The sequence below is a fragment of the Aquarana catesbeiana genome, linkage group LG07 (assembly GCF_042186555.1).
Source record: "Aquarana catesbeiana isolate 2022-GZ linkage group LG07, ASM4218655v1, whole genome shotgun sequence".
NCBI lineage: Eukaryota > Metazoa > Chordata > Amphibia > Anura > Ranidae > Aquarana > Aquarana catesbeiana.
Window position 1 is genome coordinate 303,176,176 of NC_133330.1, and position 26,455 is coordinate 303,202,630.

Genomic DNA, 26,455 nt, shown 5'->3' on the forward strand with positions numbered 1-26,455 from the left:
GTGTGCAGCTTGTATAACAGTGTAAATTTGCTGTCCCCTCAAAATAACTCAACACACAGCCATTAATGTCTAAACCGCCGGCAGCAAAAGAGAGTACACCCCTAAGTGAAAAAGTCCAAATTCGGCGCAATTAGCTATTTTCCCTCTCTGGTGTCATGTGACTCGTTAGTGTTACAAGGTCTCAGGTGTGAATGGGGAGCAGGTGTGTTAAATTTGGTGTTATCGCTCTCACTTCCTCATACTGGTCACTGGAAGTTCAACATGGTATCTCATGGCAAAGAACTCTCTCAGGATCTGAAAAAAATAATTGACGCTCTATATAAAGATGGCCTAGACTATAAGAAGATTGCCAAATACCTGAAACTGAGCTGCAGTGCAGTGGCCAAGACCATTGAGTTGAGTTGATGCCAAAGAGCTTGATTTTGGTCTCATCTGACCACAACACTTTCTCCCAGTTCTCCTCTGAATCATTCAGATGTTCATTAGCATATTTCAGATGAGCCTGTACATGTGCTTTCTTGAGCAGGATTTCAGTCTTTCACGGTGTAGTGTGTTGCCAATTTTTTTCTTGGTGACTATGGTCCCAGATGCCTTGAGATCAATGACAAGATTCTCCCATGTAGTTCTGGGCTGATTCCTCACCGTTCTCACGATCATTGAAACTCCACGAAGTGAGATGTTGTATGGAGCCCCAGGCTGAGGGAGATTGACAGTTATTTTGTGTTTCTTCCATTTACGAATAATTGCACCAACTGTTGTCACCCTCTCTCCAAGCTGCTTGGTCATGGTCTTGTAGCCCATTCCAGCCTTGTGTAGGTCTACAATCTTCTCTCTGACATCCTCGGGTATGGAAAATTTTAAAACATGGTACAGCACAAAGTCCGACGTCACAGTCAGGACAGTAGAACCTGGTTTATTTTCTGATTTTCCTTCCACTGTCGTCACGCTTAGAGCAGCAAACCACACACATCCTTGTGGGTGCTGTCTTCTTTTCCGTTGGTGGAATATAGTTCATAAAGTGTCGACCTGTCAGGCGTTCCGGGTTCACAACGCCAACAGCACAACATCCAGATCTATTTACAGTGGTTGGTGTTTGGTGCTTGAGAAATATAAGTTCGGCAACTTTCCAAAGTCCGCATGAACCACAGGCCTGTCACTCTTTTTTTTTAGAAGAATGAAAGCGTTCCACAGGCACTGTTCAAGAAGATGCCTGAAGATTTTTTTGTAATAATTTTTTTGTTGCTTTCTCATAGCAGTCATGGCCTGGTCAGATTTTTTTGTAATAATTTTTTTGTTGCTTTCTCATAGAAGTCATGGCCTGGTCAGCTCTGTCAACACCTCCATCACAACTTGTGGTTTCATTACGTCTTTTCCACCTTTTGTATGTACCATGACAGTAGAGGTGTTGTGAATAGTACTCATTAGGCACACATCTTTTTTGTCGCGCCATCTCAGTGCCATCATTTTACCTTTCTGCCAGGCAACTATTTCTCCTGCCTTGAGCTTTTTATTGCCAAAGGTTGGCGGCATGTCACGCCGATTAGCTCTAACAGTCCCATATGCATCCGTCTTGTGCTGTAGAAGGAACCCAGAGTCCTTGAGAAGTGTAAAAATTATTTGTGGTTACACAGTAGCCCTGATTCAGCAATGGCTCAATCAAAGTAAGAACAGAAGCGGTTGCCATTCCATAATTAATGAATCTTTCGTTGAATTTGGTCCCTTTCCCGGTGTAAAGGACCGAATTCCATATGTAACCAGTGCTGGCTTTACAGAGCATGAATGATTTTATGCCAAATCGTGCTCTCTTAGATGCGATGTACTGTATCCAGCTAAGTCTTCCTTTGTAGGCCATTAGACTTTCGTCGATACTGACGTCTCTGTCTGGTACATAGGCCTACTGGAAATTTTTCGGAATAATTTGATATACCTCCCAAATCTTTTTCAGTTTTGGAGCTGGATGAGAAGTCTCATCAAATTCTTCATTATTTTGAAAGTGCAGATATTTCATTATGAAAGAAAATTTGTACTCCGACATGATGGTGCCAAAAAAGGAGTGGCTAGTAATTTGTTGGTTGTCCAGTACCACTTCTGCAGGGGTTTCCCCACCACTCCCTGAAGAATAACTAGGCCCAGAAACTTCCAGATGTCCTCTTTGGTCACTGGTTCCCACTTTCTGCTACTTGAAAACCTCTGAGGTATAGCAGCTTGTTGCTCCTGGTACCGATTTGTCTCTGTAACAATTCTTTCTATAACCTCATCAGTCAAAAAGAGTTGGAGGTATCCCAAGGGGCTGTCATCTTCAACCTCCACTTTGATACCAGGTGCTCCGGTAAACGGGAATCCCGGTGGGGCGCTGCGTGCTTCGTACCGCAGTCAATCGAGCACCAAGTCTGCACATCACTGGGCACAGTCGCAGGATCATTGCTGAAATCGCTTTCCGTGCCTGATGACGGACTTCCCCAAGAATCGCTATCACTCACTTGTGCAAGTGATTCTGTATCACTGTCGCTGTTTTCCAGCATTTCATATGTCGCTTTTGAAGTAGAGGCATGCTTTTTTGATGCCATGGTCCCTCTGCAGTTTAAAGACAGAAAGTATAGTAAAACTGCAGGCAGGGGCACTGGACAAAGCACTGGGGGGGCAAACTAAGGTCAATTTTATTTTATTTCGTAATGTATCAGTGTGTTTGTGCTTTATACATTTTGAATTTGCCACCGGTTCCACCGCCCTGCGTCGCGACGCTCGCAGGGAACGGAAGCCAGGGCACACAGTGCATCGGGAGGAAGAAGACACCTGGGAGCCAGAAATCTTGCTGATAGGAGATAAAATACTTATTTCACTAATTAAAATGCAAATCAATTTATAACTTTTTTAAATGCATTTTTCTGGATATTTTTGGTTTTTATTCTGTCTCTCACTGTTATAATAAACCTACCATTAAAATTATAGGCTGATCATTTAAAATAAACCTGCCATTAAAATTATAGATTGATCATTTCATTATCAGTGGGCAGACATACAAAATCAGCAGGGGATGAAATACTTTTTCCCCCTCAGGGTGAGACGTATTTGATAAGTACATATGCAGGTACTGCATCCTGCTTTGTAGCGATGGTACTCATTCCAGTTGTTCTTTTAATGGCCAAAAATTCAGTTTAAATCAGCTAAGTAAAAATCAAGTTATTGTTGCACATTTTGAGCTATGATGTGCAGTGGTAGAAAATATAGAGTTCATGACATTGCATGTTAATGATGTGCAATAACACATGAGTTTATATGCATTTTCACAAAAAATCTTCATGCAAAAGGAAAAATGCATAGGTGTGACTTGGCCCCACAATTTGTCTACTTTAGAAAGCAGCCACAACTGGGTAGAAATGCTTGCCCGTGCCAGAATTTTGTAGAGAAGGACCCTTGCACACTGTGTGGAAGCAGAGCTACAGCTCTCCAATCAGTAAATCTCACATTCCCTGCTGATTATAGAGCTCTAGCTTTGACTCAGCAAAGGGAGCAAGGGGATATATAAGACCTTTGCAGAGAGACCAATGAGTAACCCGGCTTCCTTGGTTGCTTAAGAAGTCCAGCAGAACATCATTGTATGGAAGCTCTGAGAATTGTGCTGAGAATTCATCCCACCAGAGGCCACTCCTAAATAAAATTTCTGTTTTAAATGGTTTAACCCCTTTAAAAGCCCCCCCCCCCCCAAGCCAAACAGAAAGGAAAACAAAAAAAAGGCTGTTGAACAACACCATAATTACCACAGTCATGTTACATTACATTATATTATTGTTTTTAATGCCCCCATATACTACTGGATAGTAGGACAAAAATGTTTAGTTGCATTGATAGTCAAGTTTATGAGGAATGCCCCCTTACATTGGTGGTGAGTAGGAGGAAGAATTCCCTCTTACATTGGTGGTCAGTAGGAGAAGGAATACCCTCTTACATTGATGGTCAGTATGAGAAAGAAAAAGAATGATCCCTTACAATGGTGGTCATTAGGAGAAAGAATACTCCCATAAATTGGTGGTCAGTAGGACAAGGAATGCTTCCTTACATTGGTCAGTAGGAGGAAGAATATCCTCTTTCATTTGTGGTTAGTAGGAGGAAGCATGCCACCATATGTTGGTCGGTAGGAGGAGGAATACCCCCTTACTTTGGTGGCCAAAGTAAGTAGAAGGCCAGTAGAAGGAACAATGGCCCTTGCGTTGGTGGTCAGCAAAAGAAATTATGCTCCCTTACATTGACCAGTGGGAGGTGTAAGACTGTTAGCTGTGTAAGTGAAGTGTAGGTGCAGGTTGTGTGAATATTGTTATTATTCCTTTAAATTTAACGTGTAGAAAATACTGTACTTTGAGACTTTAAGTGGTATACCTGGATGATGCCTGCAGCTACATATACATCATCCCAGTATTGTTTTTACCCAGGAGGCAGTTGGCTTTTATATAAGAACCATTTGAGTGGCTAATTAGTCGCTGGATTCCTTTTAAAGGTGGCGGGAGGGGTCATCCCCGCCACCCGCCGGTGCCTTTCCATCTTTTATATTTTACGAAAGAATTAAGTATTGTATTGTGATTGTGTGCATTGAATGTAACTGTTTTGGGAAACAGTTAAATCAGTTTGTTTCGTTCCACTTCCATATCAGCCTGCTCTTATAACCTGTACAGCAGCACTTAGACTGGGAGAAAGAGGAGCAGCACTCTGAGCTAATCAGGGCACAAGCACTTATAGGGAAACATGCTTACATGCCCCTCTACCCCCTCCGCATAAAGCCAATATTGGCCTTTCTTATACATCAACATGCAGAATGCATCATATCCAGCTGCCCTCTAAAGTTACATTGGTTTTATTAGATGGTTCCTGCTTGGGGCTTCCATTTATAATAGTGTCTACACTTGTTTACATAAACAGGAAATAATATACAGAGTGTAAGCAATAATCCACTTCTAAATGGCAAAAGCATGTTATTTTAGAGGTACCTGTAAATCCTTTTTGATAAAAAAAAAAAAAAAAAGTCTTCAACTGTCCATTTCCTCTTATCTTGTTCCAAGTGTTTGTACTGACGCACTATATGAATTTCTAGAGAGAGATTGCTGTAAATCAAATACTCTCTGTAGAACCAGATGATCTTCATGCCATCTTTCCTCAACATGACTTTTCTCAACATTTGTAACTTATTCCTATTTTGTAATGATATATAACCTAATTCTGAGCAATATGGTTGCCTTCTGAACACTGGAGGGGCATTTTCATGCCTGGTATTCCTTAGAGCCTCCCATGTCTGTAAACATGGAAAATTTCATAACTCATTGTGATGGTAACCCAACATGACCTTCAAAGAATAACAAGGGGCAGGTTATCTACATCTTTAGAGTCAAAATGCTTGTCTGTACTTACAAGTTATGAAAACTGCAGCCCTTAATGCAAAAGAAAGCGCATATGTAGCATAACTTCCTGTTATTGGGTAACAACTCTCAGTTGCACTGCTGCATTGTCACCCTGTCACATGTACCACTTGTAGTGATTACAAGTGGCTTTGCTGACCCACATTGTGCAATCATGCTCTACCATTGTCATTATTAGTAAATCTGTCCAAAACAATGATGTGAAGCTGATGCTGGAGTGAATGCATGTGCACTAACAATGGTTTTGTTCCACAGGGCCCTAAAGGTTATCCTGGACCACTAGGCCCACCGGGAGAGAAGGTAGGTGTTAATTTTATTTTCTATTAGATCCTACTGTTACCCATGATAAATAAAGTCATTGTTAAGTCTTGCTTTTTTTTTTCTATAAAAATAACAAACATGTTATACTTACCTGCTCTGTTGCAGTGGATTTGCACAGAGCAGCCAAGATCCTCTTCTTCTTGGGTCCCTCTTCTTTGCTCACAGTCCCTCCTGTTGAGTGCCCCCACAACAAGCAGCTTGCTATGGGGGCAGCCAAGCCGAGCTGCAGCTCTGTGTGTCTATTCAGAGACGGAGCTGCGGTTGAGCCCTGCCCCTTCTCTCTCCTGTTTGGCTAACTGACATTCATTGACAGCAGCGGGAGCCAATCAGGAGAGAGTGTTCCAGACAGCTGAGAGACACTCATTGACATCGTTGGACAGAGATGTGGCTCAGGTAAGTGTTAGGGGGGCGGAGGGGGGCTGCTGCACAAAGAAGGCTTTTTATCTTAATACACAGAATGCATTAAGTAAAAAACCTTCTGACTTTACAACCCCTTTAAGGGTCCAGGGACTATCAAGGTCTGATGAGTTGGATTCTGCACACTGCAGAAGTGGGAAGAGATAGCCTGGCCACCGCACACCTCACATGGCCCAAGTGGTTAGCAGGTAAAAGCAGCCGCCATTAGATCTCTATTAGATCTTAGTTATAGTTTTAAGGATATTAACTTTTTTTTGTATACAGTACAACCTTGGTTTGAGAGTAACTTGGTTTGAGAGCGTTTTGCAAGACAAGCAAAATTTTTAAATAAATTTTGGCCTGATATACAAGCGATGTCTTGATATACAAGTAGTGTCATATCACAACTGAGTATAAAAGAGAAGAGAGGCGCCTCTAAGTGTAGCAATATGGTTACATTTAATGAAGATACAACATTTAGCAACTCACATGGTTGATGATTAAAAGAGGCACATCTAAGTATGCAGGCATCTGGGGTAAAGCTGTCCACATAGACCCTCCTCCGCACCGCCATCTACGTCATCTCTTCCACGCTGCGCTCCACGAGCAGTTAAGCCTCACTTTCAGATCGCTCTACTGCAGGGTAGTCTTCCCAGTCATGATTGCAGAAAGAGACGGCGGTGCGGAGGATGGTCTATGTAGACAGCTTTACCCCGGATGCCTGCATACTTAGATGTGCCTCTTTTAATCATCAACCATGTGAGTTGCTAAATGTTGTACCTTCATTAAATGTAACCATATTGCTACACCCTTCTCTTTTATACTCTGTAGCGCCTGCTGGATTTTGCTTCTAATCCCCTTGTGGAGGCTTCCATTTGTGGATGGACATTTTATGGTTACACAACCTATCACATTGCTATAATCTTTTTTATATGGACTATAAACTAAAGGACTTATGAATAAATGGTTGTGGAATGAATCATTTGAGTTTCCATTATTTCTTATGGGGAAAATTTGCTTTGATATGAGTGCTTTAGATTACAAGCATGTTTCTGCAACAAATTATGCTTGCAATCCAAGGTTTTACTGTATATTAAATTATTTGATAAGAAATGTAAAAGTAGTACACCACTAGTGACTGGTCTCTGAGTGAACCCCATTCAGTGGATATGCAGTTGTCTAAAGGATAGATACCAGAGTGTGATTGTAAATGGGGTTCACTCGGAACAGAGACCAGTCACTAGTGGTGAACCACAAGGCTCTGTACCAGGTCCTGTTCTATTTAATCTCTATGTAAGTGATATAACTAAAGGTTTGTTGGGCAAGGTATGTCTTTTTGCTGATGATACAAAGGTGTGTAATAGGGTTGATATCCCTGGAGGTGTCTGTAACATGGAACATGATTTGGCATTGCTGGAAGATTGGTCAAAGGAGTGGTAACTACAGTTCGATGTTTCTAAATGTAAAATAATGCACCTAGGGAAAAAGAATCACTTGAGAGAATACAACTTTGGGGGTACAGTGTTAGCCAGCACTATTGAAGAAAAAGATTTGGGGGTACTTATTTCAGATAATTGCAAAATGAGCAAACAGTGTGACCAGGCAGTGCAAAAAGCCAATAGAATTCTAGTATGCATCACTAGAGGGATCACCAGCCGGAGGAAAGAGGTTCTGATTCCTCTATATAGATCTTTAGTGAGACCTCATTTAGAATACGGTGTCCAGTTCCTGGAGACCTCACTTACAAAAAGATATTGATAGGATAGAACGAGTCCAGAGATGGGTAACAAAAATGGTGAAAGGTCGGGGGGATAAAACATATCGAGAACGACTTCAGGAACCTAAGATGTACAGTCTAGAGGAAAGAAGGGAAAGGGGAGACGTGATTGAATCCTTTAAAGACATTAAGGGGGTGAATTAGGTTCAGGAGAGCAGTTTTTTCAATTTGAAACCAAAATCACGGGGACATGAACTCAAACTAACTGGAGGAAAGTCCAAAACTAATTTTAGACAGTATTATTTAACTAAAAGGTTAGTTGATGCTTGAAACAAACTTTCAGTAGAGTAGTGAGCCAGTCAACAGTAAATGGCTTTAAACATGCTTGGGACTAACATAGATCTATACTCAAAACACAAAAAAGTTAATGAAAAAAATGAAAAATAAACAAACAAAAAAAATTGGACAGACTCGATGGACTACTCATTTTTTTTTTCTGCTGTCACTTTTCTATGTTTCTATGACACACCCTTCAATCTCCTTCCCTGCAGAATCAGCAGCATAGAACGAATGGACAGGAATAGCTCTCCATTTATTCAAAAACTAAAGCATAGTAAACACAGTTTACTATGCTGCAGTTATGAATGGAAGTGATCAGTACATTCATTAGGACAAGGAAATTACACATATACTGGCCCCTTCCCTGCTCTCCATCCTGAAAGCATCCTCTGTAGCAGCCAATGAAAGGGGGAGGAGGGGAACCTGACAGCACTGCAGGTGGTGAGGGGGGGCCAGGGGAATACACAGGAGCCCAATCACAGCAGGAAGTGGATAGAGGGTGCAGCTGGGCGGCATGTAGAGGAATCGATCCCCTCCATTTTTCCTCCTGCAGCCACTGTGACCCCTGCGATCCCAGTGTGTATGCCCCTGGGTAATCTCTTCAATGGGACACAGACAGAAAAAACCCTGGCAGGTGCCTTAACCATTCCCTCCTGTATCCAGAACTATTCAAATAAATCACTACTCCAAAAATTAGGGGGTTTTCATACACTTTAAGGAGACTCTGTCACTAAAAAAGTAAATGGCTGGTCTATTGGTGGCTGTTATGCAGTGCGAGGTGTTATTTTTTCCTGTTTGCCTCTACAGATTTTCAAGCAGTGAGTTTCTCATCATATCCACCAATTGGATTCAAATTTTCTTTGGAATTGTGAATCCGATTGGTGATACTTCATGCAAAAAGAAAGACAGATTGCACATTCAGGAAACAGACCCAACTAATACCACGGGAGGAGCTGTGTGGAATCGTACTGCTGCAAATTGTTTAAAACCCAGATTAGGGAAAATTGAAGTAGGTTTCTGAACTGCTGAAGTCTTTGTTTTAGGACATTAACAGTTCTCTTTTTTCTGAAATTGGCATTTTAAAACTCAGTGGGTGGGGCATCCTTAAAGAGGAAGTAAAGTCTTCCTTTTGAATTGTACCTACAACCTACAGGTAAGCCTATAATAAGGCTTACCTGTAGGGTACTGTAAACATCTCCTAAACCTGCACCGTTGAGGAGATATTTACTATATACGCCAACATCATCGGCGCATGCGCTCTGAAGAAACTGCCGCCTTTGCCGTTTCTTCAGGGCCCTGTGCCGAGGTCAGCTGATCCAGAGCCCATGCACGTGAGTGACGTCATCGCAGCTCTGGCCAATCACAGTGCCGGAGCCCGCGATCCCGGAAAAAACACTGGGGAAGATGTCAGGCGTCTCAGCGGTGCACGGGTGCCACTGCGGCGGCTTTGTTCTAAGGTAAGTATTTCATAATGAGCTAGTATGCGATGCATACTAGCTCATTATGCCTTTGCCTTACAGGTTTTTTTTAATCGAGTTTAAAACCTCTTTAAGGTGAAGATCTACCGATGCCCATTCAGGAAAGAATAACTGGCTTATGTAAATAAAGGAAGCCCCACCTGCTGATACTTACCCTTGCTGTGCCCTGCTGCTGCTCTACTGTTCTGTCGGAGTCCTTGGTAATTACCTGTTCCTTTGGGGTATGAAGAAGAACATGACCTCTTCCTAGGGGTATGTGCTTGGGTCTAAGCAGCCAATGGCCAGACCTGAACACCACCATGTGAGGAGTAGGAGCAAAAATGTAACCCTGTGTCAACTCAAACATGGTGCTTACACAAGGCTGGGACTCAGCAGCCTGACGTAGCAAAAATGCGTAGCAAAAATGCGTTGAGGGAGTACAGGGAAGGTAAGTATGGGTAGGTGGGTCTTGTAACAAGAAAACCTGTCACTTTGCCCTTAAGTGACAGAGTCTCTTTAATGGCCTGCAAGAACAGGATTATATGCTGATGTCTTTTCTGCGTTTTGAGAGGATAATTTGCTTATTGTTAAACAGCAACTAATATATTAGCATGGAAATACTTTTTTTTCAACTAGAATTCCTTTTAAGCTTAAATATTTCTGGCAGCAATGGTCTTTTTCACATGAGAAATAAAATCTGTTTGAACTAGGGTGGGTGTCGCCAAACCCCTAACTGTAATGTTCTTTCCTGACATATATACATCCGATGCCTCCCTTTTCCAAGTTTTTTCATTGTTAATTTTTACTAAACATTATTGAAAAATGTATGTTTTTATCAAAAGCGCTTTTAGCAATATCTTCCAGTATGTGCTATAACAAGTTGAGGTGTGCTTAAATTAATATCAAGGCAGACGTTATTAAAATGATTTGTCAAGCAGCTGCTCATAGCCTGGAGTGGTCTGTCTCATTTTTAGGTTGAAAAATTAGCGCCAAGGTACTTATTAATGTTCTGAATGGGTTACAGATCTGACCAACAGCCCATTGGGGATGAGACCTCCTCCTTATAAAACCAGTCATGCTGATCATTAACCCTGACCTAGTCCAAAAGTAAACAATGTAAAGTCCCATGGGTGTCTCCAACACACCACCAAAAAACTAAAAAGACTGTGCATAAAAACCTTACATTGTAAGAATAAATATTAAGGCCAACTCCAGCCTCAGTGATTTATTAGCCAGTTCAAGGCAAGTTGCATGCTGATAGTTAAATGATGTATTCTGTTCTATACTTACCTTGGACTTTGCGCCAATCAGATTAAATGTACCTATTCTTCCCCCATATCTCTGCTTTCTTTCCGGGTTGAATGACATCCATCCACTTCTTCCTTCTTCCGGGACAGAGTGCGTTGTGGTGCATTTACTTGCATTCTGAAGCATTTTTTGTGCAGTCTGTACAGAAAAAATACAGTAGGTTCTACTTTTATTGGCTGCACTGGAACTGACTGCACTAGTGTGAACTATGGCCGTTAGAATACATGGAAAACACTGTGCATGCATTTTTGATGCAGATTAAAACCACACTGGACTGCATCAGGTGTGAATCAGCCCTTAAAGTGACAATTTTTTGCCCATGCAGGCAATTTAAAAATGCTACCTAGGAACCGGCCGATTGACAGTTCCAGTTCTCAGTGGCGTCAGTAAATAAACAAAGTGACGGGGGTCACCTGTTATCAGATGCCGGGAGGAAAGCGACGGGCGCTGATTTTTTTGTTTTGCTTTCCAGCGGCGTTCATCGTTATTGATGCTGGATTTACTTTGGGGGACATTGTTTGGGTTTTTTAATGAAAGAAATGTCAAAAATGGTCTCTGTGTTTTTATTAATTTTTGACACTTTTTTGGGTGAATAAGTAAGGGTACAATGTACCCCATATTCATTCCCATGGGGGGTGGGGATCTGGGGGTTTCTTGTTAAAGGGGGCTTCCAGATACCAACAAGCCCCCTGCCCACAGATCCCCACAACCAGCACTCACTTGGTTCCCCCCCTTTTTTGACCTGCCGGGTGCATTCTCGGGTAGGGGTCTGGTATGGATCTTGTGTGAGACCCCACACTGGTTTTGATAAAAACATTTTGGTATGGAGTTCCCCTTATAATCCATACCCGAAGCGTCTGTATAGATTGGGGGGGGACCCCCACGCTGTTTTTTTTTTTTTAATTCCAATTCCGGCATTGGTTTGTTTCTGACAGCAGATGAGTTGTTGAGGACGCAGTGGCCAAGATTCTACCCCTACAGCTATTATCAAATTAATTTGAATCATTTGTTTCATTGGGATGCTTCAAACATTCACATGAAACAAATGAATTGTCGTTTATTTTGGTAATGTTTACTTTAGATTCTTTGAAATTCGTTACTATTGTATTTGGTAATTTGGATAAATCCGAATTTCTGAATAATGAAAATTTTGTCCAAATTTCAATTCACACAAAACAAACCCCACATGTCTACTGAAGCTGGGTTTACCAGGCAAATCAACAAAGATACAGTAGCAGCCACAATAACCATCCTATACTTACCTTCAACTATCCCCCCTAACTGCCTGCTAAGCTATGAGAAATACTCAGGTATAGGAGGAACACTTGATACCCCTCCCTTGCCCACCACAGGGTACTTAATTTACATCCTGTAAAGAGAACCTGTATCTTTTCCCTTTTTGGGCAAAGTTTTGGTTCTGTTTAAGTGCAAAAGACTGAGTTTGTTAACATAAACACGCAAAGTACTTGTATACACGTACCTGAAACACTACCCAGAGCATTCTGGGGAGTATTCACAGACCATTAGGTTAAGCTGGAAAAGTATATTATTATTCTTGAAAACATCATAAAATGAGCGGTTACATGCAACACTTACATTACCCAAAACCCTTAACTTATTTTCTGATTTTCCATCATGTCTGCCATTCTGCCAATTAATACTGTGGGTTTACATTAGGCTCCTGTATTTTTATGTCTCCCAGTAAACATGGCAGCACATTAGAAAAATATAGACGTCCCTATGGACTGCAGATTTCACCGGAGATCCTGTGTAACAGTAGCTTGTCGCTTTGGTGTTTCATTTTCCATTTACATGTCTGCTGTGCACTTATTAAATCAACCACATTAGCTGTGGCTTGGCAGTGTCTTTGGAAGTTAGAGAGATGCCAAGTCTAACAGAACATTATACACAGCACCATGCCGCCAGATTCATAATATTACATACTGTATGTTTCCCTGCTTCGTGTTGATGTATGGGAGGGGGGATTTATCGCACCTATCGTCTGTTGAAAGTAAAAGTCAGCTGGGCATTTGGAAATTGCTAATAAGCAGCCCCGTAAAATGCAGCATGGGCATATGAGGAACACCAGGCCTCATAAGAATGTGCTAAGATCAGCTCTAATACTTGAACGATAACTGTACTATACGCATTTGCACTTTTATTATATATCCATTGATAGCAATCAAATACAACATTATAATTTCTGCCTTTTTTCTGTGCCAGTATAAACATTGCTTTATTTGCATTCAGCTCACCTATCTGAGTAGTGATGTCATGACTGAGATCAAGGAAGACATCATTGCCCCACTTGAATTTGCATTTTGCTTTCCACAATTACCCTTCTGGAATCACATGTAACAGGGTCTGCTTGCTTCAAGCAGTTTGTAAGTGCACTGTACCATTGAAATATATACTGTATTTATTGGTGTATAACACGCACTTTTTCACCCTGAAAATTGGGTGCAAATAGTGTGTGTATGTTATACGCTGATACTGCAATTTGGGCTGCTTAGGAGGGAACAGGGAGGGGGGCGGGACGAGCGCCGTCAGATTACATACAGTGGGAATCTCCTGTTTACACAGCGGCCTCTGTAATAGGAAGTCCCGTCTCCTGGGCCGGCATTGGACCACTGTTTTGTCTATCATAGAAGCCGGTCCAGGAGGCGGGACTTTGTATTAAAGAGGAGATTCTCGCTGTACGTAATCTGATGGCGCTCGTCCTGCCCCCCGCCCTATCCCCTCCGAGGCAGCAGTAATCTGAGGTGAGGCTGCAGATGGGCAATGATCAGGCTGCAGATGGGCATTGATAAAGCTGCATTAATGGGGAATTGTGAGGCTGCAGATGGGCATTGATCAGGCTGCAGATGGGCAATGGTGAGGCTGCATTGATGGGCACTGACCCTTATTTTGCTTCAAAGTTCGTTATTTAGAATTAAAGTTTTTTTCCTGAAACTTCCCTCCTAAAATGAAGGTGCGTGTTATACACCTGTGCGTGTTATATGCCAATGAATACGGTTGATAAGGCTCCTGGAACTTAAGACATAGAATTAAACAGGCATGTAGATCAGATTCCTTTCTTATCCTTACTCTTTTTTGCGGTTATAGTGCAGATGCAGACGGGCTGATTGTAAACAGAGCCATGTTGACATTGAAAAGCCCTATGACGACAGCTCTAAAACTGCAAATGAAGTCAGAAATGAAAAAGACTATATTTGCAAAATTGCTTGGTGTCCCTGGATATTTTAAAAGAATGATTATATTGGAAAAAAATGTTTTTTTGTGAAGCTCAAAGAAAGATACAGAACTAGCACAAACATCTTTTCTAATTCACTTGGTAGACCCTGTACATGGCCTTATTTTCAATCCCACATTAAACTGAGCATATTTAATAGTCATGGCATGTAATAGTCAGTCTGCATTTGTAGATCAGTGGTATCTGAGTAGTTAGGCTGGGTTCACACTGATGCGAATGCGATGCAGGCATCCCCGCATCTAATTTGCATGACAGGAGAGTGTGACCGTCTCTCAATGGCCGGCCACGGAGAGCACTGGAAAAGGGCACTGGAAAAGGGTCCTGTGCGTCTTTGGCTTAGTTTTAGGTGCGAATTCAGGCAAAATTTCCCGATTCACAACGGAAATGGTGAACAGGAATGCCCCGGACCCCCTCCTGTGACCCCCCCCCCCCTCCCGGTCGTAGCAAGTGTCAGCTGTTATACCAAGTCGCAATAGGCTATGGGCTTGGTTCATAGCATCAGCTTGAAATCAGTTTTAGACGTTAAAATCATTAAATTTATTAATGCGTACACTTGACCTGCTTCTAGAAGGTTTTGCACTCTGATAGACTTGTATGGCAATGCAAAACCTGCTTGAAGCAACCATAAGCCCATCTAGACAGGCCTCAAGGCTTCAGTGGATGGCAGAGGATCAAGACCATATTAAGGTCAGAACAAGACCAAAGGTTTTATTTAAAAAATTTTTAAAGCTATGACTTATATTTTGCTTTTGCTGGTTCCTTCTTTCAAAATGAATGTTGGAAAGAAGGAACCAGCAAAAGCAAAATATAAGTCATAGCTTTAAAGTTACATTACATTTAAAGTAAAAACTATTATAATTTTTTTGTTTTTTGTTGCTTGTTTCCAAAGGTATACAAGTACATTTATTGTTGCTTATTATCTTTAATTTAGTGTTCTTGTTTTTCAGGGACTTCCTGGCACAGATGGCAACGCAGGGGCTCCGGGTTACCCTGGCAGGCAGGTGCAGTAACTGTGCTTAACTGTTATTGGCTGTCAAAGTGAACAGCCGCCACACAGAGTGTACAGAGAAATTGTCCCGCAGCTCAATCCACACTCTATACCAGGGATATGCAATTAGCGGACCTCCAGCTGTTGCAGAACTACAAATCCCATGAGGCCTAGCAAGACTCTGACAGCCACAAGCATGACACCCAGAGGCATGATGGGACTTGTAGTTTTGCAACAGCTAGAGGTCCGCTAATTGCAGATCCCTGCTCTATACAATAGGAACATTTTCTCTGGCCTTAACAGGCATAAAAAAATCCTCTAGGAGCTTTTGTATAAATAGTGTGCTGACAAGAACATTTATTATTGACATAGTAACCAATGAGGGTCCTTGTTAGATTATCAACTCATCACTGCAGACATCACTGTTGGAAGCTTATTATTAGAACACTTTTTGTACATACGCCTCCATCGTTTTTTTTTTGTTTTTTTTTTGCTTGATTAGCAGTGTTAAAAGCAACTACAAACCTTTAGGGCTTGTATGTAAACACATGCATGTTGCGGTAATGTGGAAATGCACAGTACGTACTGTACATTGTGATGTCATTCATTTCCTGGGTCTGCACACCAGCTGTGGTCATTATGAGGGGCTCTGACTCTCCTGAGGGTTTTGTAATTTACATTATAATATTGTGAATTCAACAGGAGGAGTCAGAACACAAAACAGTGGGTGGGAACACGCAAAACTCCCAGGTGGACAGGAAGAGAGTCGGGAATTAGATGTCATCTACACATAAAATATCACATTTGGATAGAATGACCCTTTAAAAGGGGGACTCAAACTGGTTGTCAGCCTTATGTGAACTCCCTGAAAGTAGCTACATTCAGTTCCTGTGTGTGTTTTTGTGTGCTTTGGTTATCTGGAATTAATTTTACTCTGAATCTGGTATTACATTAACCTGTCAGGCGTAAATTTGATGATTAGCAGATTCATTGTTGGCTCTTTTCAGTCGCATTTTTTTCTCTTGGGGGTTATAGGACCTCCGTTCTCCTCTTCCTTCACCTCCTGTGAGATGAAGACTGGGGCCAAGGAACCTTGTATAATAAAAACTGCTAGTAGACCAAACAACGAAAAAAAATGTATTGCAATTTAAAAAAAAGTGAATAACAAAAGTGTATCTAGACCCAAAGCTTTTAATATTAGTTTTGGATAGAGTGGGAAAGCGTTAGCAACACTTTTTGTTTTTTTGCTGCTGAAGTAAAGGAAAGGTGTGGGGTGCTGGATCTCCTAAATCAGGGGTGTTCTCTTAGGTCCTAAGCACTATAAAGCAGTTCTCCTTTGGCAGCTCTTCCATAAGTGGTGGCCAAAGGACAGCTCTTTGCGTGAAACCCATATATCATAAAAGGCCAACATGTTTTGGCAGCTTCAAAGGGTCTCCTTTCATCAGGGCTTGCTACTGTGGAACAAAGTTGACTGATAAAATTGGAGGGATACTGAGGGGCAGTTAGTATGATTGCTCCAGATACTGGTTGATCTTCAAGCCCTGATGAAGTTGAACCGTTTGAACCCCCATAACACACCTTTCAGAAGCAAAAATGCATGTGTGTAGAAATTAAACTTAAATGAAACACTGATCGTTCAACAAAAAATGAAATGCATTTATTTGATATTCAAATATACATACTTCAAAATCTGTACCCCTTTATTAAAGGCTGGAAGATTTTGCATTGGTAAAATTGTATTTAGTAAATATCAGAGCCAGTTGGACATCCTAGTGGTGCCACTTATAAGAACAGAGGTAGCAGACACCAGAAAAAGGAAAGACAGAGTCGCTAGACACAACATGATGAGGTCATATTGCTTTAGACCTAGTGGAACAAAGGTGTGCGTCTGCCATATGCCAAGTGTCTTTCTGAATAAGTATCATAGAGTTTTATATAACGTCTAATAGTGTTATCTGATTGGACAGTTATTTTTTGTAGTCATGCAGTAGTTTTTACAGGTATATATATAGTATAACCAGTGATTGCTTAGAGGTTCATGAAAATTCAAAGGCAAAGCACCAAATGGTCAAAATCTTATAATGTTAAAAACAGAAAGAACAACAGTAGTCAAAGTGTTTCGGGGTCAAGATATCACTGTTCATCGGCACTTGGGCTTTAAATCAGATATCTTGTATGGACTCTAAATAGCTCCTGAAGAACAATCTTTGTTCAAAAAAAAAATAATCACCAGCTCAATTGCATTGTAAAGGAGATCCTGGCCTGGTCTGCTCAAAGGCGAAGTCCACCAAAAACTTTGGTAGGTGTTGGAAAGTTAAAGTGTAAGGAAAGCCAAAGACACCACATGCTCCCCCACAATCATTCATGTAAACAAAAGTCATTTTTAAGCTCCAAAATGTCAAATTCTGTGTTTTTTACCGATTTTGTATTTTATGCCATTTATTGTCTGTCACATGACCACATCCCCCCCTCTTTTCAACTCTAAAGGTGGCTGGTGGGCATGTCTTGACATTGATAGCAGAGTCATTTCCCTAAGCTGAGTTATAGGTTCGCCCTTGGAGCTCCTTCATGAATGAGGACCCATGTGTATCCTCATTCATGAAAAGCATGTGACATCATGGATGGAGTGGGGCGATGTGGGGCATGTGGGGCTGGGCTTGATTGTGCCGGGCTGGACTGTGATGTGCTAGGCAGGGCTGGGTGGGCCTTCTTGAATGGACACAGAAAAAGGTACTAGGAAATGCCTCTAAGCAGCCACATTTGGCTGCACAGGGCCATCTTTGTCGGCGAGAGATAGGAGGGCTGCTGAATGTTTAGATTAAACTGTTGTTTCCAATCAAACATTTAGCAATCCAATTAGTGCTTAATCTAAAACGTTTATTATATTTTTCTAAGAAATATAGGGCAAATTTTTCATTCTAACTGGAAGTCCACTTTAAACCACCTGACACTTTCTGATATCTCTTGGGGACTGCACACCTGCCAGTCATGGGCCCCAATATTACCAGGTGGACAGGAGCAGAGTCAGGAATTATGATGGGGAAAACTTCTTGTAGTATCCAAGATGTATAAGATTTCAAAAGGAAATGTAGCCAAACAGGCTCCTCCTATATCTAAAATAGCATTTTTGGGTGTACTGATTCTTAGAGCACATCGTCCAGTGGTCTTATAAGGGCAGTCCCTCTTTTGGATCCAGCACTACCTTTCCCTTACAGTTGCCCTTTTTTTTAGGTCTGATGCATTGGTCTGTATAATTGAATGTATTGTTGAAAAATTGTTTATATACTAACTTTTGTATATATAAAAGATCCTGTGAGCCTCCTCTGATTATAAATTGCCTAAATGGCACCATGAAACAGCTGCAAGCGTTAAACACGTCTCATAAAAACATGCAGATAAAAGCAGAAATAAATATATACGCTGCGCTTTCAAATATACTGTTCACATTATATATATGTGATAATCAAAGTGCAAATATGCGTGTGAATCACACACTGTGATATATCCAGTAACTAGTGACTGTAAAGAGTGACAATAGAGCAACAAATAGTTATGAACACTTAAAGGGGTTGTATTCTATGCATTAAGTTGAAAAAACATCCGACAATACCGGCCCCCCCAGCCCCCCCATTCTACTTACCTGACCCCTTGAAAGTCCCGCGCTCGCCCCCGACAGCCTCTTTGCCGCTCAGCCTGGCCGTTGATTGGTTACAGTGGATGGATTGAAAGCAGCGCAGCTATTGGCTCGTGCTGCTGTCAATCACATCCAATGACACGTTGCGACGGGGGCGGGGCCGAGTGATACAGTGAGCAGCTATGGCCGCCGGCTGTATCACGGGAGCGCGCCCGCAAGAACTAAACGCCATGCGAGGGAGCTTGCATGAAGGTGTTGAGTCCTTGCGGGGGGAGCCGAGACAGCTGCCGAGGGACCCCAGAAGACCAGGTTTGGGGCCACTCTGTGCAAAACGAGCTGCACAGTGGAGGTAAGTATAACATGTTTGTTATTTAAAAAAAAAAAAATATATATCTTTAGTGATCCTTTAAAATGAACATATAAATGAAAATAAATAATCATACTAGTAAAAAGTGCTATAACGTGCATCCATATGGTGATTGGTTGTATCAAAATTATTGTTCATAAAATCTTATAGTGTTCATAAAATCATACAGTGTTCATAAAAAATATATAGTGGACTCAATCCACTAAAACATATAGATGAATAAAAAGTGCTTCTATGTGCATATGTGTCATCCAATTATTTCAATTCAAAAGTGCTTCTAAAGTCCATGCGATTTGGAAACTGTTGTGTAGATAATCCAAAGCAAGCCACAGTGATCACACTCAGGTGCTCCCCCCTAGGTATTAAATGTTCCCCTCTGAGCGTGTGACTTTGCACTTAAAGAGGAAGAAAACCCTGATGGTTTTACTTCCGCTTTGTTTCCCTGCAAAGGTAAAGCATAATGGGCTACTATGCATCGCATAGTAGCCCATTGTGTGTCACTTACCTGACACAGGAGCCTGCAATGTCACCGCTGTCCCCTCTGCTACGGAGCGTCCATCTTCTTTCCGGGTATTGTGGCTCCGACGCTGTGATTGGCCGGAGCCGCAATGATGTCACTCCCGCGCATGTGCACGGGAGCCGCCACAGCATATCGCCGTTAGCAGCGGCATGCTCAGTGCTCCTGCGACATAGACAGCGGTGCCTGTCTTTTTGCAAATATCTCCTAAACCGTGTAGGTTTAGGAGATATTTCTTGGACCTACAGGTAAGCCTTAATCTATGCTTACCTGTAGGTCAAAGTGGTCTGTAAGGGTTTACAACCACTTTAAGCTTAGTCAATAGACGCCTGTGAACCACCTCTGGGGCTCTGCAGTTTTAACCAGACTCCTGGACCCATCAGCACTATACCTCGGTTGAGTGAAAAAGGACTGGATGGTGTAATAACATTTTAACAGTTTATCAATCACATAAAACCCCCCACTATATTTTCCCCATGAAGTAGATACGGAAGTTCCCTGTATCGATACGCGTTGGGGAGGGGACAGGATGGATGTTCTGCAGGTGACCTGTCATGAAAGAACCCCATACCATCCCAATATCGATCCGGTATCTTTACATGCTGTTTGCTGTTTGCCTGATGCAGATTGGCGCACTGTGCGCCTATACTTTGTGAGTACCCCATAGGGGTTTTTTTATGTGATTAATAAACTGTTAAAACGTTATTACTAGGGTTGTCCCGATACCACTTTTTTAGGACCGAGTACAAGTACCGATACTTTTTTTCAAGTACTCGCCGATACCGATTACCGATACTTTTTTTAAAATGTCACGTGACAGTGTTTTTTTTTTTTTTTTTAACAGTGTTTTCTTTTTTGGGGGGGGGGGGGGGGGGGTGAACGGTGTATGTGTGTGTGTGTTTTTTTTTTTACAATTTTTATTATTTACAATAATATTTTTTTTATTCTTTATATGTTTTTTTTTTTTTTTGTTTTTTTTTTAATCAGCCCTGTTGGGGGGCTTTGGGGAGATATCAGGGGTCTTAACAGACCTCTGATATCTCCCCCTTGAGACAGAGAAAGAGACAGAGGATAGAGATTCCCCAGTTCCTTTTCTCTGCAGCCTCAGCTGCACTGAGAATGAATGGAGAGAAGACAGCGGCTCCTCTCCATTCATAAACTGACACATCGTAATCACAGGAGATTACAATGTATCAGTTATGTGAATGGACAGAGTCAGCTGACTGTCCATTCACACAGCGGAGAGAGACAGCACAACGGAGGGGACAGAGGAGAGGGGAACGGAGGGGACAGCGGAGAGACACAGGGAAGGAGAGAGGAACGGAGGGGGACAGCGGAGGGGGACAGCAGAACGGAGGGGACTGCGGAGGGGGACAGAAAAGGAGAGAGGAATGGAGGGGACAGCGGAGAGACACAGGGAAGGAGAGAGGAACGGAGGGGACAGCGGAGAGACACAGAGAAGGAGAGAGGAGCGGAGGGGGACAGAGGAAAGGAGGGGGCATGGAGGAGGATGCAGTGACAGTCAGCGGTGAGCGATCACCGCTGTATGTAACTAAAGCTGCTGAAAGCCGCTGGGGGAGAATCTTGTAACTCCCCCACGCGCCGATCACAGCTGACTTCCAGGTATCAGGGGAAGCATCGGGAGCATTTGCCCGAGTACAAGTACTTGGGCAAATGCTCGGTATCGGTGCCGATACCGATACTATATATATGTTTTAGTGGATTGAGTCCACTATATATTTTTTATGAACACTGTATGATTTTATGAAAACTGTATGATTTTATGAACACTATATGATTTTATGAACACTATATGATTTTACGAACAATAATTTTGATACAACCAATCACCATATGGATGCACGTTATAGCACTTTTTACTAGTATGATTATTTATATGTTCATTTTAAGTGTTCATAACTATTTGTTGCACTATTGTCACTTTTTACAGTCACTAGTTACTGGATGTATCGCGGTGTGTGATTCACACGCATATTTGCACTTTGGTTATCACATATATATAATGTGAAGAGTATATTTGAAAGCGCAGCATATATATTTATATATACTAACTTTTGTTAGCATTTTTCAGTGTAAGTTATTGCATTGCTTATTTTCAAACGGGGGAAGCAGTGATGTTAGCCATTCTAAATGTTTATTTTCCTTTTTTAACTTATTCCAGAAACTTGGAATTTGTTTGCTTTTGTCAGAACTTTTTTTTTCTTTCAAAACAACTAACAGTATTTAAAGGTTATATATTGAGTTTAAAAAAAAATTTGGAGGGAAAAACATAAACAAAATCTGTTTATTGCAAATGATTTAATTATCAATGAATTTTGGTATTTTAAAAACCTTATGTGCTTGAGTCATCTATAAATATATGTACATGGGGCAGACATATTTTCTGTTTACGTTTTGCAGTGTTACACAGTGATTGCACTTTACTATTCCTGTGGGCCCTGTAAAGCCTGACTGAATGATGGTATTATGTGATAAAGATAGCCATACAGCAGTAGAATTTCATGCCAAAATAGTTTATTGAACATTTGTTTGGTTTTCTAATAGTGAGGAAAAATCAACAATCATTTTCAACCATAGTGGCAAGAAAATTTGAAGGCTCGGGATAGAAAATGTTTCTTGCTCATATCTGATCAAAATAAATTCTAACTGTTAATGTTGTCCTCAGCCAGGAAAAATTGTTTGTATTCCATTTGTATACTATTTGTAAGGGTAGGTAAAAGGAGTGACCTGATATCCAATGAGAAGCAAAGTGAACGGTGAATTTGTAATCACTTTATTGAAAGTAGCAACAGGTGATCAAGACAATGCGTTTCGGGGGAACAGAGACTCCGCCTTCTTCAGGGCTATCAGTCAAACATAAAAGCAGACAGAAATATACAGTGGGGACAGAAAGTATTTAGACCCCCTTAAATTTTTCACTCTTTGTTATATTGCAGCCATTTACTAAAATCATTTCAGTTAATTTTTTTCCTCATTAATGTACACACAGCACCCCATATTGACAAAAAAACACAGAATTGTTGACATTTTTGCAGATTTATTAAAAAAGAAAAACTGAAATATCACATGGTCCTAAGTATTCAGACCCTTTGCTCAGTATTTAGTAGAAGCACCCTTTTGATCTAATACAGCCATGAGTCTTTTTGGGAAAGATGCAACAAGTTTTTCACACCTGGATTTGGGGATCCTCTGCCATTCCTCCTTGCAGATCCTCTCCAGTTCTGTCAGGTCGGATGGTAAACGTTGGTGGACGGCCATTTTGAGGTCTCTCCAGAGATGCTCAATTGGTTTTAAGTCAGGGCTCTGGCTGGGCCATTCAAGAACAGTCACGGAGTTGTTGTGAAGCCACTCCTTCGTTATTTTAGCTGTGTGCTTAGGGTCGTTGTCTTGTTGGAAGGTAAACCTTCAGCCCAGTCTGAAGTCCTGAGCACTCTGGAGAAGGTTTTTTATCCAGGATATCCCTGTACTTGGCCTCATTAGTCTTTCCCTAGATTGCAACCAGTCGTCCTGTCCCTGCAGCTGAAAAACACCCCCACAGCATGATGCTGCCATCATCATGCTTCACTGTTGGGACAGTATTGGACAATATTGGTGTTTTCTAGCAAACTCCATGCGGGCTTTCATGTGTCTTGCACTGAGGAGAGGCTTCCATGGGGCCACTCTGCCATAAAGCCCCGACTGGTGGAGGGCTGCAGTGATGGTTGACTTTCTACAACTTTCTCCCATCTCTTGACTGCATCTCTGGAGCTCAGCCATAGTGATCTTTGGGTTATTCTTTACCTCTCTCACCAAGGCCCTTCTCCCCTGATAGCTCAGTTTGGCCGGACGGCCAGCTCTAGGAAGGGTTCTGGTCATCCCAAACGTCTTCCATTTAAGGATTATGGAGGCCACTGTGCTTTTAGGAACCTTAAGTGCAGCAGAAATTTTTTTGTAACCTTGGCCAGATCTGTGCCTTGCCACAATTCTGTCTCTGAGCTCTTCAGGCAGTTCCTTTGACCTGATGATTCTCATTTGCTCTGACATGCACTGTGAGCTGTAAGGTCTTATATAGACAGGTGTGTGGCTTTCCTAATCAAGTCCAATCAGTATATTCAAACACAGCTGGACTCAAATGAAGATGTAGAACCATCTCAAGGATAATCAGAAGAAATGGCCAGCACCTGAGTTAAATACAGGCATACCCCACTTTTAAGTACACAATGGGGTTTATTTACTAAAGCTGGGAAGTGCAAAATCAGGCTCACTGCTGCATAGAAACCAATGAGCTTCTAACCCCAGCTTGTTCAATTAAGCTTTGGTAATAAAACCTGAAATCTCATTGGTTTCTATGCAGAAGTGAGCCTGATTTTGCACTTTCCAGCTTTAGTAAATAAACCCCATTGTGTACTTAAAAGTTGGGTATGTCTGTATATGATTGTCACAGCAAAGGGTCTGAATACTTAGGACCATGTGATATTTCAGTTTTTCTTGTTTAATAAATCTTCAAAAATGTCAACAATTCTGTGTTTTTCTGTCAATATGGGGTGCTGTGTGTACATTAATGAGGAAAAAAATGAATTTAAATGATTTTAGCAAATGGCTGCAATATAACAAAGAGTGAAAATTTAAGGGGGTCTGAATACTTTCCGTCCCCACTGTGTGTGTGTGTGTATATATATATATATATATATATATATATATATATATATTGTGTACATTGTGGAGTATGCCCGTGTTTGTATGTCTATATATATATATAGCATAATGTAAATATGTATATATTAAAGTTAAAAGATAAGAATCGTTTACATGAATTGTATATCAGAGAATCATATAAAAGGGTTAAGCATATGAAAACCATTTTTTATAATATTTGATTATATCTTTTCATGTGACAACACTGAAGAAATGACACTTTGCTACAATGTAAAGTAGTGAGTGTACAGCTTGTATAACAGTGTAAATTTGCTGTCCCCTCAAAATAACTCAACACACAGCCATTTATGTCTAAACCGCTGACAACAAAAGTGAGTACACCCCTAAGTGAAAATGTCCAAAGTGAACTCCATGCCCAAGAGGGTTAAGGCAGTGCTGGAAATTAATGGTGGCCACACAAAATATTGATACTTTGGGCTCTATTTGGACATTTTCACTTAGGGGTGTACTCACTTTTGTTGCCAGCGATTTAGACATTAATGGCTGTGTGTTGAGTTATTTTGAGGGGACAGCAAATTTACACTGTTATACAAGCTGTACACTCACTACTTTACATTGTAGCAAAGTGTCATTTCTTCAGCGTTGTCACATGAAAAGCTATAATAAAATATTTACAAAAATGTGAGGGTTGTACTCACTTTTGTGAGATACTGTATATCCATTAATCTATGTTTCTCTGATAGCCCTGAAGAAGGGGGAGTCTCTGTTCCCCCGAAACACGTTGACTTAATTATTTGTTGCTACGTTCAATAAAACGATTACAAATTCACCTTTCACTTTGCTTCTCATTGGATATCGGGCACTCCTTTTACCTACCCTTACAAGTATATGCGGAAACGACCCCAAGGCAGTACCCAGAGGTAGCAGCCCAAGCCCCCAAAAAAGAACTCACGGCCACCCTTCTGTCAAGTCCGGAATCATCAGGAGAGAAGTCTTCCGCCCCACCCCTCACTATTACCCACTCACAGACCCTCAACAGAGTAAATCAGTCCAGCACGATCTACAACCCTAAAAAGCTATTTGTATACAATTGTAAAGATTGAAAATTGAACATTAAAGTTCTACACATTGGTAAGCCAATCAAATAAAACGGTTTAAATTTGTTTTTTAAGTGAAATTTGTAAACTGTCGTATTAAAATGCTCTGGCTTTTCAGAATTTCTTATGAATATTCAAAAATCGAGCCAAGTATGGGCAAATTTTATTTCAGCTGTCATTTAGCAGACGTGCTAACTGTGCCAAATGACATCCATATAACTGCTGGAGCTAGAATCTCTAGATCTGTATATGATATTAGGTATACAGTAATCAATATATAAGACAGCAATGTGAAAGTTGTATCAAACGTACTGCCAGGTGAATGTAACAATATTGGTACAAAATTTGTACACCCTGAAAATCTGTTGTAACCATTGTGATTTTCTCGTACCGTTGATGGTGACCGCTGTAATAAGCATGTCTTTATGATGATTGAATGGCCTTTCCTCTGTAAAATGATGCAAGTATGACAAGGTTGTGGAAAGGGCATTTTTCCTTACAAAGTCAACATCAGGTGGCCATTTTTCCCATTTCACAAAAGCTGGAGGAAATGTACATGCAACCTTTCCCTTAGAGACGTACTAAAAACGAAACTTTACATATTTTTTGTAAGTTCTCCCCTGCCTCTTCCCCCCTCCCTTTTACACATTAGTTAATAAGAAAAAAATATTTAAGAAATAAAAACTTAGTTCCTAAATCCTGGTCTAGCTCAGGATGACATCATGGCCCTTCTGCATGCGCAGATATGCTGCAGGTCTGGCAGAGACCCCTGCGGTATGTCTTGGATGAAACAGAGGTTGTCCCTTGGCTCTGGAGAAGAAGTGGAGGTTCTTGGCGCTGGATTAGAAGGACAAAGAGAAAACCTCTGATTCATCCAAGACAACACTGAACTCTATTGTCTGGTAGGTAAGTAAATGTATTTTTTTTACATTTTGAGACAGGGATCAGTTTTAGGGATTTTATTTGCAGGAGGGAGGGGCAGAAAGAGGGATGTTCCTCT

At 41.2% G+C, this 26,455-nt stretch overlaps 1 protein-coding gene across 1 annotated transcript in view; it reads left to right on the forward strand.

Moving 5' to 3' along the window:
* The window catches only part of COL24A1 (collagen type XXIV alpha 1 chain), a 418,688-nt gene that overhangs the window by 173,135 nt on the left and 219,098 nt on the right, over nucleotides 1-26,455 (forward strand). Inside the window, exons 8-9 of the mRNA XM_073593602.1 lie at nucleotides 5,661-5,705; nucleotides 15,144-15,197. Of these exons, the coding sequence (XP_073449703.1) occupies nucleotides 5,661-5,705; nucleotides 15,144-15,197 (99 nt within the window). The remainder of the gene's footprint in view (nucleotides 1-5,660; nucleotides 5,706-15,143; nucleotides 15,198-26,455) is intronic.